The sequence below is a fragment of the Lepidothrix coronata genome, unplaced genomic scaffold, assembly GCF_001604755.1.
Source record: "Lepidothrix coronata isolate B3197 unplaced genomic scaffold, Lepidothrix_coronata-1.0 Scaffold39, whole genome shotgun sequence".
NCBI classification, from domain to species: domain Eukaryota; kingdom Metazoa; phylum Chordata; class Aves; order Passeriformes; family Pipridae; genus Lepidothrix; species Lepidothrix coronata.
Genome location: NW_016690219.1, coordinates 4,321,652 through 4,334,927, shown reverse-complemented (window position 1 = coordinate 4,334,927; position 13,276 = coordinate 4,321,652). Strand labels below are relative to the sequence as shown.

At 41.0% G+C, this 13,276-nt stretch overlaps 1 protein-coding gene across 2 annotated transcripts in view; it reads right to left on the bottom strand.

The window, feature by feature from the left end:
* CLIC5 (chloride intracellular channel 5) overlaps window positions 1-13,276 on the bottom strand; it is a 75,954-nt gene that overhangs the window by 49,488 nt on the left and 13,190 nt on the right. The window contains exon 1 of one of the 2 annotated variants that reach the window (XM_017813084.1): window positions 8,352-8,711. The exons of the other annotated variant lie outside the window; for it this stretch is intronic. Within the exon in view, the coding sequence (XP_017668573.1) occupies window positions 8,352-8,414 (63 nt within the window). The 5' untranslated portion in view covers window positions 8,415-8,711. Of the gene's footprint in view, window positions 1-8,351; window positions 8,712-13,276 lie in introns of those variants that run through there. 2 annotated transcript variants of the gene reach the window in all.

The window sequence follows — 13,276 nt, the reverse complement described above, 5'->3', positions numbered from 1 at the left end:
AAGACAGAATCACAGTCATTCAAAAAGAATCATGTAATTTAACAGAGTCAAAGAAAACATCCAATGGACTCATTATTCTACATTTATATGTCAACTTGCAATCAAGTTGCATAACAAACAGCAATGACATGTTGTAAATGTAATCCATTAGAGAAAGTTGTACCCTTAGGTATTATTAGATAAAATTGCTGGCTTTGAAACTGCAAAACGCAGCTGGATACAGTTTGAATTACTTTTGTTCCCCTGTAATAATTTCCAAGTTTTAAGTTTAATATAAGAATCATGCCAGGAATACATGATGCCGATTAAACTCCTCAGACCTACAAAAACAAGGTATTTTTTAACTCATGGCTCCATATGTACATATATATCACTGCTACCATATCCAGATGAGTATTACTGCATGTCAGCAATACAGAAGAAGTGCAAACAAATGGAGAGAGCAAGGGACAAGGAAGGAAAGGAAATAAGGATCTGGTTTGGACTGTGTCCATGATAAATTTTACTGTATCAAACAAATCACTTCAAGCTATTTTCAAAGTCCCTACTAGAGCACTTTAGGTACCTGCTCGGACTGCCTAATTCACCTAAGATTTATAGATGGAATTCAGCACAAAACTAAACCCTTGCTTATTCCAAATGATTCTCCCTGACTTTGAGTCAGCCTTTGCCGAAAAAAGTATCATTGAAACCTATTCATGTACAAAACTAACACACAAACTCACAGCCCTTTAATGTCTGCCTAACATTAAAAAGGGGCAATCTGAAAAATTTACCAGAGATCTTAGCTGAAAAAACAGAAATACTACTAATAAAATAGTGTTTAAGTTACCTCTTTGCTGCACCACTGGGATTATTTTGCGGTCATATTTTGAAGAGTTATGTGCCACACAAGAACTAAGTGATATTATTGTTGTGATGATCAATATGTTCTCCTAAGCAATCTTACACAGCCTTTCATCAAACTCTATTTGATATAACCAGGTGACCTGATGATAACGTTAAACTCTGGAGCACAGGCAGACGTACTTCCTGCTGGCTCTTCTGGAAAGGATCCCTGTGTATTTTTGGGATGTTATGTCAAATGATCTCGGTGACATTTGCTGCTCTGGAATAGCCTCAGCAGAGCCATGTACTGCCGACAAAAGTTCCCTGAGGACACTTACTGGAGCTTCACTGTCATCGCTGAACCACGACACAACAACCTGTGAGCCTGACGAGCCATGTGCTGCCAGAGATGGAAAAGGAGCAACCTGCAGCTAAACATAGAGCACCCAAAGCACACCAACGGCTATTTCTCAGTACAAGCAATAGTAATTAGGAATATCACCAGTTCTTTACAGTAAAATTAAAACAATATTTACCCAATTTGACTATGAAGCTCAGAAAAGCTGGAATAAAGGAAGGAGTTAGCAAGTGGAGTTTAAACAAGATCTCAAATACACTTAAGCTGACCTAACTCTGCTGCCACTGAACTCAGCAGTACAAAACTGACTCGCTTTTGTGGCCGTGGGATATGACCCAAACTGAATGCTTCTGAAGTCTTGTGCATTCAAATGGATCCAATTTACAAAGGCACATAAAGAAGTAAAGTTATGCATATTCAACAAAGCATTTGAATATGTTTCATTTTAATCAGATGTTTTTAACACAATTAACATATATATCGGTGCCATTAAGTTTAATGAAGAGCAAATCGTCACAGACATTTATATGAGGGAAAAAAGAGCAAACCATGGCAGATCAGGGTGTGATTCACCTTGAGCCATAAAATAATGATTAGATCATGAACTTAGGCAGAAGGAGACAGAGCTGAAAATCCCTTCTTAACTTGAGATCCAGTTTCCCAAGTAATCCCAAAAGCATTCCAAACTAGGTTCAAGGTGGCAGGGATAGTGAACATATCCCTGCAAAGTCATTTTATAAACTTGGCCTGCTTGAACTATTTACTGCCCGTCTCGAATATTCCCACCAACAAGGCACTTGTCCTGACGCAAAACAAAATCTGCAAACACTCAGAGAGAAAACAGACACACAGACATACAGACGCTGGGTTGTATAATTTGGGCTAAAGCTTCTTTAAAGTATTGTTTTTCTTCATCGCAAAGAAAAATAAGCAGCTTTTAATTTTTAAACTTTTGCTAGGCAGCTTTTAGTAGTTTATTGAATTGTTTTCTTTTAACAACATAAGCTTAAAGCAAAATTAAATCTTGCCAAGATGCATGTTTTCCGCCTGTTTTTAATTATTTTATTGAAAATGCTTAATAAAAAGATAAGAGAAGAAACTATCAGTCCAGGCAGCATTTCCCTGATTTAACTGGGTTGGTAGTGGAGTTGCTATTGATTTGTCACTCCAGTCACTCTTGATTTGACAAGATCTAAGCAGAGCCAGGGTTACACTGAAATACCTGAGTCTCCCTGCATGGAACTTATGAAACACATTTACTGATGTTTAAACAAACTTAGTAAAATTATTTTCCTCCCTGGTGTCAGACTACCGGTAAACCTTGTAAATTTTGTAACCTTAATACCAAGGCACAAGGGCAGTACACTGGAGGAGAAGACTCAGGCTGCTGATCATGCACTGCCTCACGGAAAAAAAGTTTGGAAGACACATGAACTGTGTTGCCCATTGTTTGCTTGACAGCTTCAAATGGATAAAAATTCAAGATCCGTAATAAGCCCTGTGCTCATGCCACTTCCAGGGCGACAGCTGGAAGTATTGGAGACTGCACACACTGTGTGTGCCTGCTTTGTGGGGTGGCTCTGGCTCCCTCAAAATGTGAAAGGCTTGGCCTACCTCATTACCAAGAATGCAAAAAAATGTTATTGTCAGTCTTGGAGCACCAGGCAGGCTGAACCAGATGTCTCAGTATCATTATTATTCCTTGTGCTTTTTTAATCTTTGTTATTTCCTCTTTATCTAGAAAGTTTTACTAAACATAGGAATGATTTTGTATGGAAGCCAAAAGCTGAGCTCATAATACCCAGGAAAAACCCACACTTTTTAAGAAATAGAAATGAACTTGCACCCTACAGATTTGATGCTGATTCCTACTTATCACCAAAAAACTTCTTGAGTGCAGTCTATGAATCAAACACATTACAGAGCCTGTATTGTTATAATGGGTTGAAAGGTTCCTATCAACTTATCTCTCCCATTTTGTAAAGGTAGTATTGGTTTTGATAACCCTGAAATTCTGAAACTGAAATCAGATTTCTTATCAGAGGGACTCTCTTACGTTAAAACCACAAAAGCCTTAACAGTGGGGAACAACTGTTTGCACCAGGAGTAACATTATATATTCCTCTAAGACTATGTGGCAGCAGTTCACCAAATTCCAAACTAAGGCTAGTTTCAAATCACCTTATGGCAGAAGTAACTTAAAAAGAAAAAAAAAAAAAAAAAAGAGAGAGAACAGAAAATGCACCAAAAAAATCCCAGAATTCAAAAAATAATCTTCCACCTCCCTGAGACAATTTCTGGGATAATTCTGTCCAAAAGAGGGGCAGCAACATCTTCCCAAGAGCAGTGGCTCCTGGTATTTTGCTGGAGCACACTAAATGAGCAGGATGACTGCTCTGTCCTGACAGCCTGGCTCTCTGTCTGACCCATTCATTCAGGGAGAGGAAGTTTGGTGTTAAATCTTGCCATTGCTTTTAAACACAATCCAAACAGGCCCCTGAAAATCCCCGAAATTAAATGCTGGATCACAAAGGGCTCACAGGTTCCTTGTATGTGTGTTTGCTGCTCCAGGAGATCAGGACCACTCCAGGACTAACCTCTTTTCTTCGTGATCATCCTGTAACAGGGAATGACCACAAGGGGCCCTAAAAATACTGGGATGCTGACAGTCCTTGAACCCTCCCTTGGCTGGTACCATATCCCTGGGATGCTGCAAACACCCCAGCACTGTGCCTGGTCACACACAAGGTTCAGCTCCAAATTGGAGGAAAAGGATGAGAGCGTTCAATGCATTTAGAACTTCACATCTTCAGCTGGCAGACAGGAATGTGTTTACAGATCATCTCATTCCAACCTCCTGCCACGGGCGGGGACATTTTCCATCAGACCAGGCATCTCTAATCCCCATCCAAAGTGGCCTTGAACATTTCCAGAGATGGGGCAGTCACAACTTCTCTGGGCAACCTATGCCAGGGCCTCACCACCCTCACAGTAAAGCATTTTGTCCAATCTAAATCTGCCCTCTTTCTATTTAAAGCCATTCCCCATTGTCATATCACTACATGCCCTAGTCAAAAGGCCCTCTTCAGCTCCCTTGGAGCCTCTTAAAGCTCTGGAAGGGGCTCTAAAGTCTCCCCAGAGCCTTCCCTTCTCCAGGCTCAACAACCCCAACTCTCAGCCTGTCTCCATAGCAGAAGTGCTCCAGCCCTATGGTTAACTTAGTGGCCACTTCTGGACTCTCATTCCAACAGAACCAGGTCTTTCTTATGCTAAGGACCCCAGAGCTGGATGCAGCACTCCAGGTGAGGTCTCCTAAGAGCACAGCAGAGGGGCAGAATACCCTCCCTCAACCAGCTGCTCACACTGCTTTTGATGCAGCCCAGGATACTGATGAACATATCCATAATATTAATCCATTGACACCACAATGACTTGTTCTAGAAGTAGCTGCCTGTCAGCTCACCACACATCCTCCTACTACCATGATGATACCACCATCTTTTCATTATCAGAAATATGGATTAAGATATATCTTGTTATAGAGTGTTTCTAAAGCAGGAAGACTTTTACAATGAGAAGCACTTAGGCCCATTTGTGTGGTTTTTTTTCTTTCTAGACTGTGCTCATTCTGAGCGATGCAAATAGACAGTTTTCTTTGCATTATGTTTTGTTTTCCATGTGTACAACATATCTCCTTTCAAAGTAACTTTCTAAATATTAGGCACTACTCTAATCCTGAAGGGCAAGGAATGTACATCCAAACACCTATTCCCACTGCAAACAGAAAGAAGCCACAAAAGTTCTGTTGTCCTCTCCTATGGATTTTAATTTTGTTACTGTATGCAAAAAGAGCACAATTTCAGTTTAGTCATTACGTTCACGTATACAGGTGTCAGATCGCCAAGAAAACCTAAATATACCTTCCACTGGGATGTCATTTATGCAGAAGCACTTTGCTTCTCCAGCACACAAAGAATTAAAATTAACCTGAGTTACAGCAAGCTGGGTTAAGCACAGAGCAAGCACAACCTCCTGATGTTCACTTCCCCAGAGCTGCTGCCGCCAGCGTCTCACGCTGCTGCGTATCAAGCTTTTTTCTCTGGCAGCCTCTTCCAATTCCCTGTCAAACAAGTTTAGAGAGGGAATTGCTGCTGTAGGGTTTCAGTGTTCAGTAAAACCCTGCTTACATGAACTGCCCGTGTGATCAAGGTGGTGGCAGACCTCACTGCTCCTCAGCTCTGCCTGCTCTCACCATCCATCTCGTGTCCTGCCCCAGATTTGGGGTGGTTACCTCTCAACCAGGCATCTTGCAAGAACAAACACTTGTTCACAAAAAAAAAAAAAAAAATCTCACAGATCCAGGTTAGGACACTGTTAGAAAAAGAGTGAAATCAAAGGGGATGGTAACAAACAGGTGTGATAACCACTTAACCTGTCTCTGCCACGGCAGCTCAGTTGTGTCCTGGTGGTGCCCAGCCTGTCTGCGGGCTCAGGACATCCTGAGCCAACCTGCATTAGGTTACAGCACAGCTCTTTTGTTTACAACCAGCTCTCTGCTTGTCTTTCTGAGGCTCCTGTGCTCCTGGTTGTTAAATAAAAAAGGGAAATAGAGCAATTGTGTAACACCTTTCTTTTTTTAACCTGAGACAGAGACTGTTTTTATTAGAGACTTTTGCTGGAGAAAAACAGCCCTTTCTGGTTTATTTGTGCTTGTGGAAGACGATTTCCTCCATGCCACATCTACTGCCCTACATTTTCTCACTGAACTCTGTTTTCTGGCTGTGCATTCATCCAAGGATGCAGCACAGAATTCTTTCCCTTAAGTATTAATTCCACAAAAATCAAATGATGAATTTCTCATTGCTCCCAACATCCTCTGCTATTAAAACTCGCCTCAAGTCTGGTCTAGTATATTAGATTTGCCATTTGTCCCAGTATCTCATACTCGTCCAGAAGTTGCACTTTTCTGTTCTTCTTACCAGCCTTAAGACAGACAGAAGAAGTGCCTTCTCCTTTGCAGATTCTCTCCTGGATCAGCCTTCCTGTTTATTTCTCCTTAATAATATCTTATTCTGTTCAAATTCACGCTCCAGAAAAGTTGTCACCTGTTCATGATTCTCTTACATGCTCCTGTTTTTCAGCTTTCCACTCATCTCTCCTTTGGATGTTCTTCTCTTTTTTATTTTACAACTTCTGAGCTGTATAATTTAATACTCTGCTTACATGTGTTACTATACAACCTTCTAAACTTCTAATTAAATTAGTGGCACCTTTCCAAAACATCAAGAATTGCAATTTTTCACTTTAAATGGAAAGTCTCCAGGAAGATATCCATTAATTCTTCTGCTTCAGCTCTGCAAATTATGAGTTTTATGTGAGAGTCTCTATGCAATTCTGTAATATGCATTATGCAGGAAGTCACATTACTAAAAATGTTCTTTCTGGAGTTATAAATCTTCAGGTGATGGCATGGCTCAGTTTAATGCAGTGCTCATTTTTTCCAGTATCTTATGGATCCAGAACTTCACACAATGAATCTGGGCAATGACCTTCACTTTAACAGCTGATGCAGTCAAGGAACCACATATCAGAAAGATCCATATCAGCCTCAGTAAAATAGTGTGGGCACTAAGACAAATCAGTAGCTAAAGGTTTGACACTTGTGATGACATAGAGTGCCAAACAACCCCTCCAACCTATTTTTTAGCCCATAAATGTCTGCATTAAACTCACTGTGGTAAAAATAACTTGTTTCTAGACACCAGAGGTGAGGTGTCTGGCTGTATGGACCCATGGAGGTCCATTTTAATACATTAAGCTCTGCACGAAGGATCCGCTGGGCATTAATGAACCAGAAATTCTTGTAAAATCTGTTTGCTAGGGAAAAAGACCTCACTGCTGGCTCGGTCAGAACAGCTGCACCTGAACTGACTGGTTTTGAAAGATGTGTGAAGAAGCCGTGTATACACATCATGGATGTGGCTGACATTTCAACTTACAGCCCAAAACATCCATCAGGGAGTAAAAAGCAATTATATACCCTCAACTTGACAGAAGGGAGGGGTTGGAATTTGCTTTCCTAATCATTCAGTACTGTTTGCAAAGGGTCTGAGGTAACTTCCACATATTAATAATAATCCCATTGATTTATAGGGATGGTTTAGGCTTGAAGAGACCAAACACCTGCTACTGGTCCAGACCAGCTAGACGAGGCTTTGAGCAACGTGGTCTAGTGGAAGGTGTCACTGATCATGGCAGGGAGTTGGAAGGAGATGGTCTTTAAGGTCCCTTCCAACCCAGCCATTCTATGATTCTATGATTTCATGATTTTACATGGGCATAGTGGTTTTCAGCTTCAATGTGTGTAGAGGCTTTAAAACATACTCTGAACACCAAAAATCTGAGCCCTTCACTGGGACAGAGTTTGCACAAAGTTTGCTATTAATAAGGTTGTATGTGTCATGGGTTTGAACTGTGCCACTGATTTGAATGGTAAGATTTTCATAGCCAAAGAGTAAGTCATACCCAACTTGAAACATTCTGAAACCTTACCATGTAACAGGTGTGCTCATTTTTCTATATATTCATTAAATCACTTTCTGTTCTCAGTTACCCTTTTAAAAAATCAGAATGAGCTTCAGGCTGAGGAAACCAAAAGTAAAAACTGATTCAGTTTTTACTGCTTTAGAAAAAAGAAAGTATTGCAAGAAATAATCAGAAAACTGACACTTTATTTCAATCCTTATTGTTTTATGGTCCATCAGCATTTGAGACCTTACAGCGTCTGCTGAGGTACCAAATCATGGTACTCCTCAGCTCTTCCCAAAAATGGAGAAGGCAGTCAGGATTCATAGTGGAAAACCTGAAGTCTACAGCCTCAAGTCTAAAGTTAGGACACAGTAATTGCAGGCAGCAGGCTAAGAATAACAGAACAAACTCATGAGGAGAGAATTAACAATAAAACACAGGAACTCTAACTTTCCCTTCACAACATTACCTAATTCTAATGTTACGAAGAAGAAAGCAGTGTGAGCGTGTGTGCAAGAGATAACAGGCTGTCAAAGCACCACTTCAGCTCAGTGCCAGAAAATTAAAGTTTGATTATTCAGTAGAAGCTGAGCTGATCCGAGAGTCACACCAGTGTCCAGTTCACAGCACAACTTACCTTCACAAAGAGCTCGATTTCAGGGTCCTTTCCTTCCCCGTTAGCAGCAACAGAGTCTGTCATTTTTCACCCCCAAGGCCACCAGCTGATCTCCCTCTATTAAGTGGCAAAAGGAGGTTTTGACTGCACAGCGGGTGAGTTTCCCTTTCAAACTGCTCTCACAAAGCTCTTAAAATATCATTTGTAATTATGATAAAGCTCAAAAGCAGTGGAGAAAACAAGTTTGCAGGTTAATAAATTAATAATAATTTAAAAAAGGCAAGCAGCAGAGAAGCAGTCCCTGTTACAGTTGTGTAGTTCTTCAGAGCAACAAGTGCTGCTGTGCTCTGGTACAGTATCCTCATCTGTCAGAGCTGCAGTCCTTGCTGCCTGCCCAAAATAGCCCAGAGCATAAAAAAAGAGGGTGGGGTTAACTCACAGGGGAGGAGACAAAATCGCCCAGAGCATAAAAAAAGAGGGTGGAGTTAACCCACAGGGGAGGATGTAAGCTTGTGGTACCTATGGCAGTATCAGTCTCAGAGCAAACAATTCTGGTCTTCCCCGTTTTCAGCATTTCTGTCGTTCCCTCCCTTTATTCTACAGCTGGGAGCACCAGGGACAGGGAAGAAGGAAGTTCTGCAGCAAGCCTGGTTTCGTTGCTTTAAGCAGCAGTGATGTTTTTTCCTGCTTTTCTGAGGGGTGTTTGTCCTGCTCGGAGCTGTTCGAAATCCTAATATTGTTATTGCTAAGAACGGTAAGGAAAAAAAGAGCCCGTGCATTGGCTGTGGCATTGGTACAAGGAGTGTGCAGAAAAGCAGAGTTCTGCCTCAGCAAAACCCCCCATGTGTGTGATACAAAGGGGCACAGAAACCAGAACTCAATACTCAGGTGAGAGAAGCACCTGTGGTGCCAGCACTGTTGATGGAGTTCAGGAGCAGAGGAACGGGAATGTTTGGGTCCCATAACTATTTCTCAGCATGTCCCTCGGGATGCTGGTTGTAGAGGGGGGACAGGAGAGCGGTGATTCACTGGGGTGGAGCATGGAAGAACAGTTCTAAAGGCCTCAGCCTGCTGCTGACATATTGTCATCTCTACTCCCTCCCTTCACCCTGCATTCCTTGCGTGACTCAGAGGTCACCACACAGCAACCCTAAGCATGAGGTGGCACAGGATAGAAAGGCCTGACACAGCCAAAAGGCATGAAGGAAGGGAGTGCTGCCATGGGAGGCGACAATGGGCAGAGGCAAAGGGGGTAGTGGGACCTCCTTCTCATCCCTTCATGTCCTCCTGCCCTCGGGAAGCCCCTTCCTGCACTGCTGTCCCTTGATTCTGTTTTGGGACCAGCTCACAGGCTGTTGGCAGCTCGAGCTGCCGGACACAAGCAGTTTTACCTTCCCCTTCTGACACAGAGAGGCATTTGGGGGATGGTTTTGACATGATCAAACACTTGCCTTTCCTGAAAGTGCTCTTAGCTGTGTGCTTTTGTGATGATCTCTAGTTCCCTCCATGACCTCTAGGCATTTAACACAGGTCCAGAGCAGTCACAGCCATGATCTCCATGGCCCTTTGGATAAGCTCTATGGGAATTTCCCCAAGCAGCTGCTTTGTGTGCACTCCATGAAGGACTGAAATGGTTAACAAGTAAATCTCATTATGCTGTTGCAGCCATAATTACAACATAATGAACATTATAATTACTGTAAAAGTGTGCTTATGGTTTTTAGATCTAATTAGCACTCATTCAAATAACTGGAAGGTTAACTGTAAGAGAATTAAGTGTTATTACTCCTTTGATTTCAAATTTCTACACGTAATTTTTGGACTAGGCACATTAATTACCAAACATATATAGTATGATTACTCTTAGGCCTACAGGCAAGCTTCCAAGGGCATGGGCTAAGTGTACTTACATGTGGCAAAAAGAATCATTGCATTGTAATTATGCATTACAGTTATAAAAGTCTGCCAAAAACTTAAGTGTAGTCACCATATCTCTAAAATGCATCCCTAAATAATGTATTATCAACTATACGATTATAAGACTTTGGGGTTTGCTGAAAAATTGTTTTGCTTTAGCACCCCATGATGATGTAATATCCCTTTAATGAGGTTTCCTTGGAAATAATGGGAAGTGGGTCACGTTGACTGAAGTTACCTGAAGCTCCAGCCTCATTGAAAACACTGTTTTGATACAGGCAAGTGCTTTGAACAGTTTATATCACAGAGCATATATATTGGCTCTGGAAGGGAAAACACTGCCAGCTGTGAGCATAGTAAAGGAGTTAATGCTGCTAATGCTAAATCAAAATGTTGAAATAAAATCAACTTTCGAGATACTGGCACTTACAAGATGTAATGCATGTGACCTATTTAGATGTCTATTTTGGAATGAAAAATTGTGCCCTAGAATTGTCTAACTTTTTCCACGAGTAATAAAGAGAACACAGGGCAACAAGATAAACACATAATGGTCAGACAAATTCTCCTGTAATTATTAAGTAAAAGAAATCTGTGGCTTTAGTGCCTGATTTCTATGCACGTGCCATCTCCCACTTCAGAAGTTGTGCGTGCCTTGCACTTGTGAAAGTTAAACTCTAAGTGTAGCAATTTCAGTAGAGACTCATCGTGTCAAAACATTTAAATCCTTCCCTCCTAATTACTGTCTGGGTTTAGTGGTGTGTTATAATTAGTTTGCAGACAAAGATTATTGTGCTGAGGCTCAGCAAAGCAGAATGGAAACTGTGCAATACAGAGAAAAGGAGCTAAGATACCCTGAAGCAGTTTCATCCTGACCCAGATATAAAATACTGCAGGGAAGGGTCAGATCACACCTGGTTCAAGGTGATTCTGGACAATGGTGCCCCTGGAAGACCCTTCCCCATCCATTTTCACCCATAAGGCATCACCTTGCTCTCATTCCTTGTCCCAGGACTTGATATGGGATGCTCAGAAGCTACAGAAGCTGTAGACTGAATACCACACATCTGGTGTTCCAGCTGTGCTTTTAGGTATCCATAGAGAGAATAACTCAGCCCACCTCAAAAAAATGCTAACTTTCAAAAATCTCCCTATGGAATTCCTAGAAGAGACCAAACAAGATAGAGTCCTTGTTCATATAGTGCTTTTTTAAAAAAAAAAAAAAAAAAAAAGAGATTCTGAAAGCTGAATTTAGGATAAACATTGTAGAAATCAGTGAGTAGGATATATATATATATATATATATATATATATATATGCACTACTTTAGGAATCTATTCATGCATTTACTGCTTTTCTGTCATATAAAACTGACTTATCGCTTACATCTGGGTGGAACCTCTTCGACTATAATGGTTTTTACTGCCTACACAGCTCTGTTTTGTATTAAGAAATCAGCTCTTTCTTTGGCCAAATTAAGGGTAAGATACTGATAAATAATTAGTACACTCTCATTTTACTGTAAAGAATAAGTCCCTTAGTTTGGGCTATCATTTTCTCACAAGTCAGAAGTAGCAGAGGCTTTGAGTTACACACGAGAACATTAGACACTGAATTATGAACTCCTCATAAGCCAAGTCATTATAGTTTGAGGTTTTATGAGATATATAAATGAATATGAGCACGTCATCCCATTAATAAAAAAAGAGAACAGCTTCGGAAAAGGAAAAGCGACATCTCCACATAAGGCCTATTGAACTGACGCACTATCAGCTTTCACGGGCCTGATCCAAGCTTCACTTCCAGCAAAGATTTGTCCCGAGGGGGTGAATCAGAGGCCAAGCATCCAGAATGTAATTCTATCATGCAGTTCTCCAGCAGGCCGCTAAGTTACCAAGACGGATCAAGGCACAAAGCATATCCATCTCCCAATGCTTCCATCCAGCTCATTCCATAAGAGCAGGGTATTACAAGTTTTATACAACACAGGCAATGTTTTTCATCGTTGTGATGAAAAGAAGTAAAAACTTGGTGCAGCTGCAGTAAATGGTATTTGGGGCTATGATTTTGCCTGGAAATTATTTAACTGCTTAGTTGCCAAAAACCCCACACCTAAGCATAACCAGGTACTAACCCAGCATGTTTGAGTGGGTTATGAAAATATCTTTCCCAGGTTCAGTTCTCAGTTACTGGCAATTTGCAATTGCATTTATTGCATTCTTGTAGCTTTGACATGCTAATTACTTAACAAGTTAAAAACTCCAATGAATCAATCCAATCATTTTAGTTTCCTTTTGAATTACAGTGTGTCACTATGAATTTCTTGATTGATCTTCAGAAAAATCAAAAGGATTTGTCTCAGATATTTGGGACCAGACAGAGTGTTCCCCTTCACAGATGTACAAGACATGCAAGGATGTACAAAGCCCTTCTCATCAGCCTCGTGCCAAGGTTGGGCAAGCAGATATTTTCCCTCAACTCCAGAGACATACAGTACCTCAAAGTCTGTTGGTTTGCTGGAAGAACTGGGATTTTTTTTCCTTCTTATAAATTGTCCCACACTCAAGGGCATAGAACAAAAGACATCAAGTGATACAACAGCTGTGCAGCCTGAATGTCCCAAGAGACGGGATGGGGTGGCAAAACCTAGGCCAGAAAACTTTGCAGTCCATTAACTGACAAATTGGAGATAACCCACTCTATAACCCAGACCTTAAGAATCCGTCACAGGCATGATCTGCAGCAGCTCTCCTTTATCTTATTATGAAAATGCATTATTTTAGCTCTAAAGGTCTCTGGCTGAAACTATTCTCTTTAACAAAAAGGCAGATCACTGGAATCAGCTCAGACTGGAGTTCTGCATAGTAAGTGCTATTCCAAAAGCATGAAGCTATTTTTAAATATAATTATGTTTTCCCATGGATGCAGTACCAGACTTTGCTGTAACATTAGTAAGCATTAACACTTTTAAGAGAAAAACCTGCTGCTGTTCAGTGTGAAAAGGGATTTCATTATGGATAATTATCTCA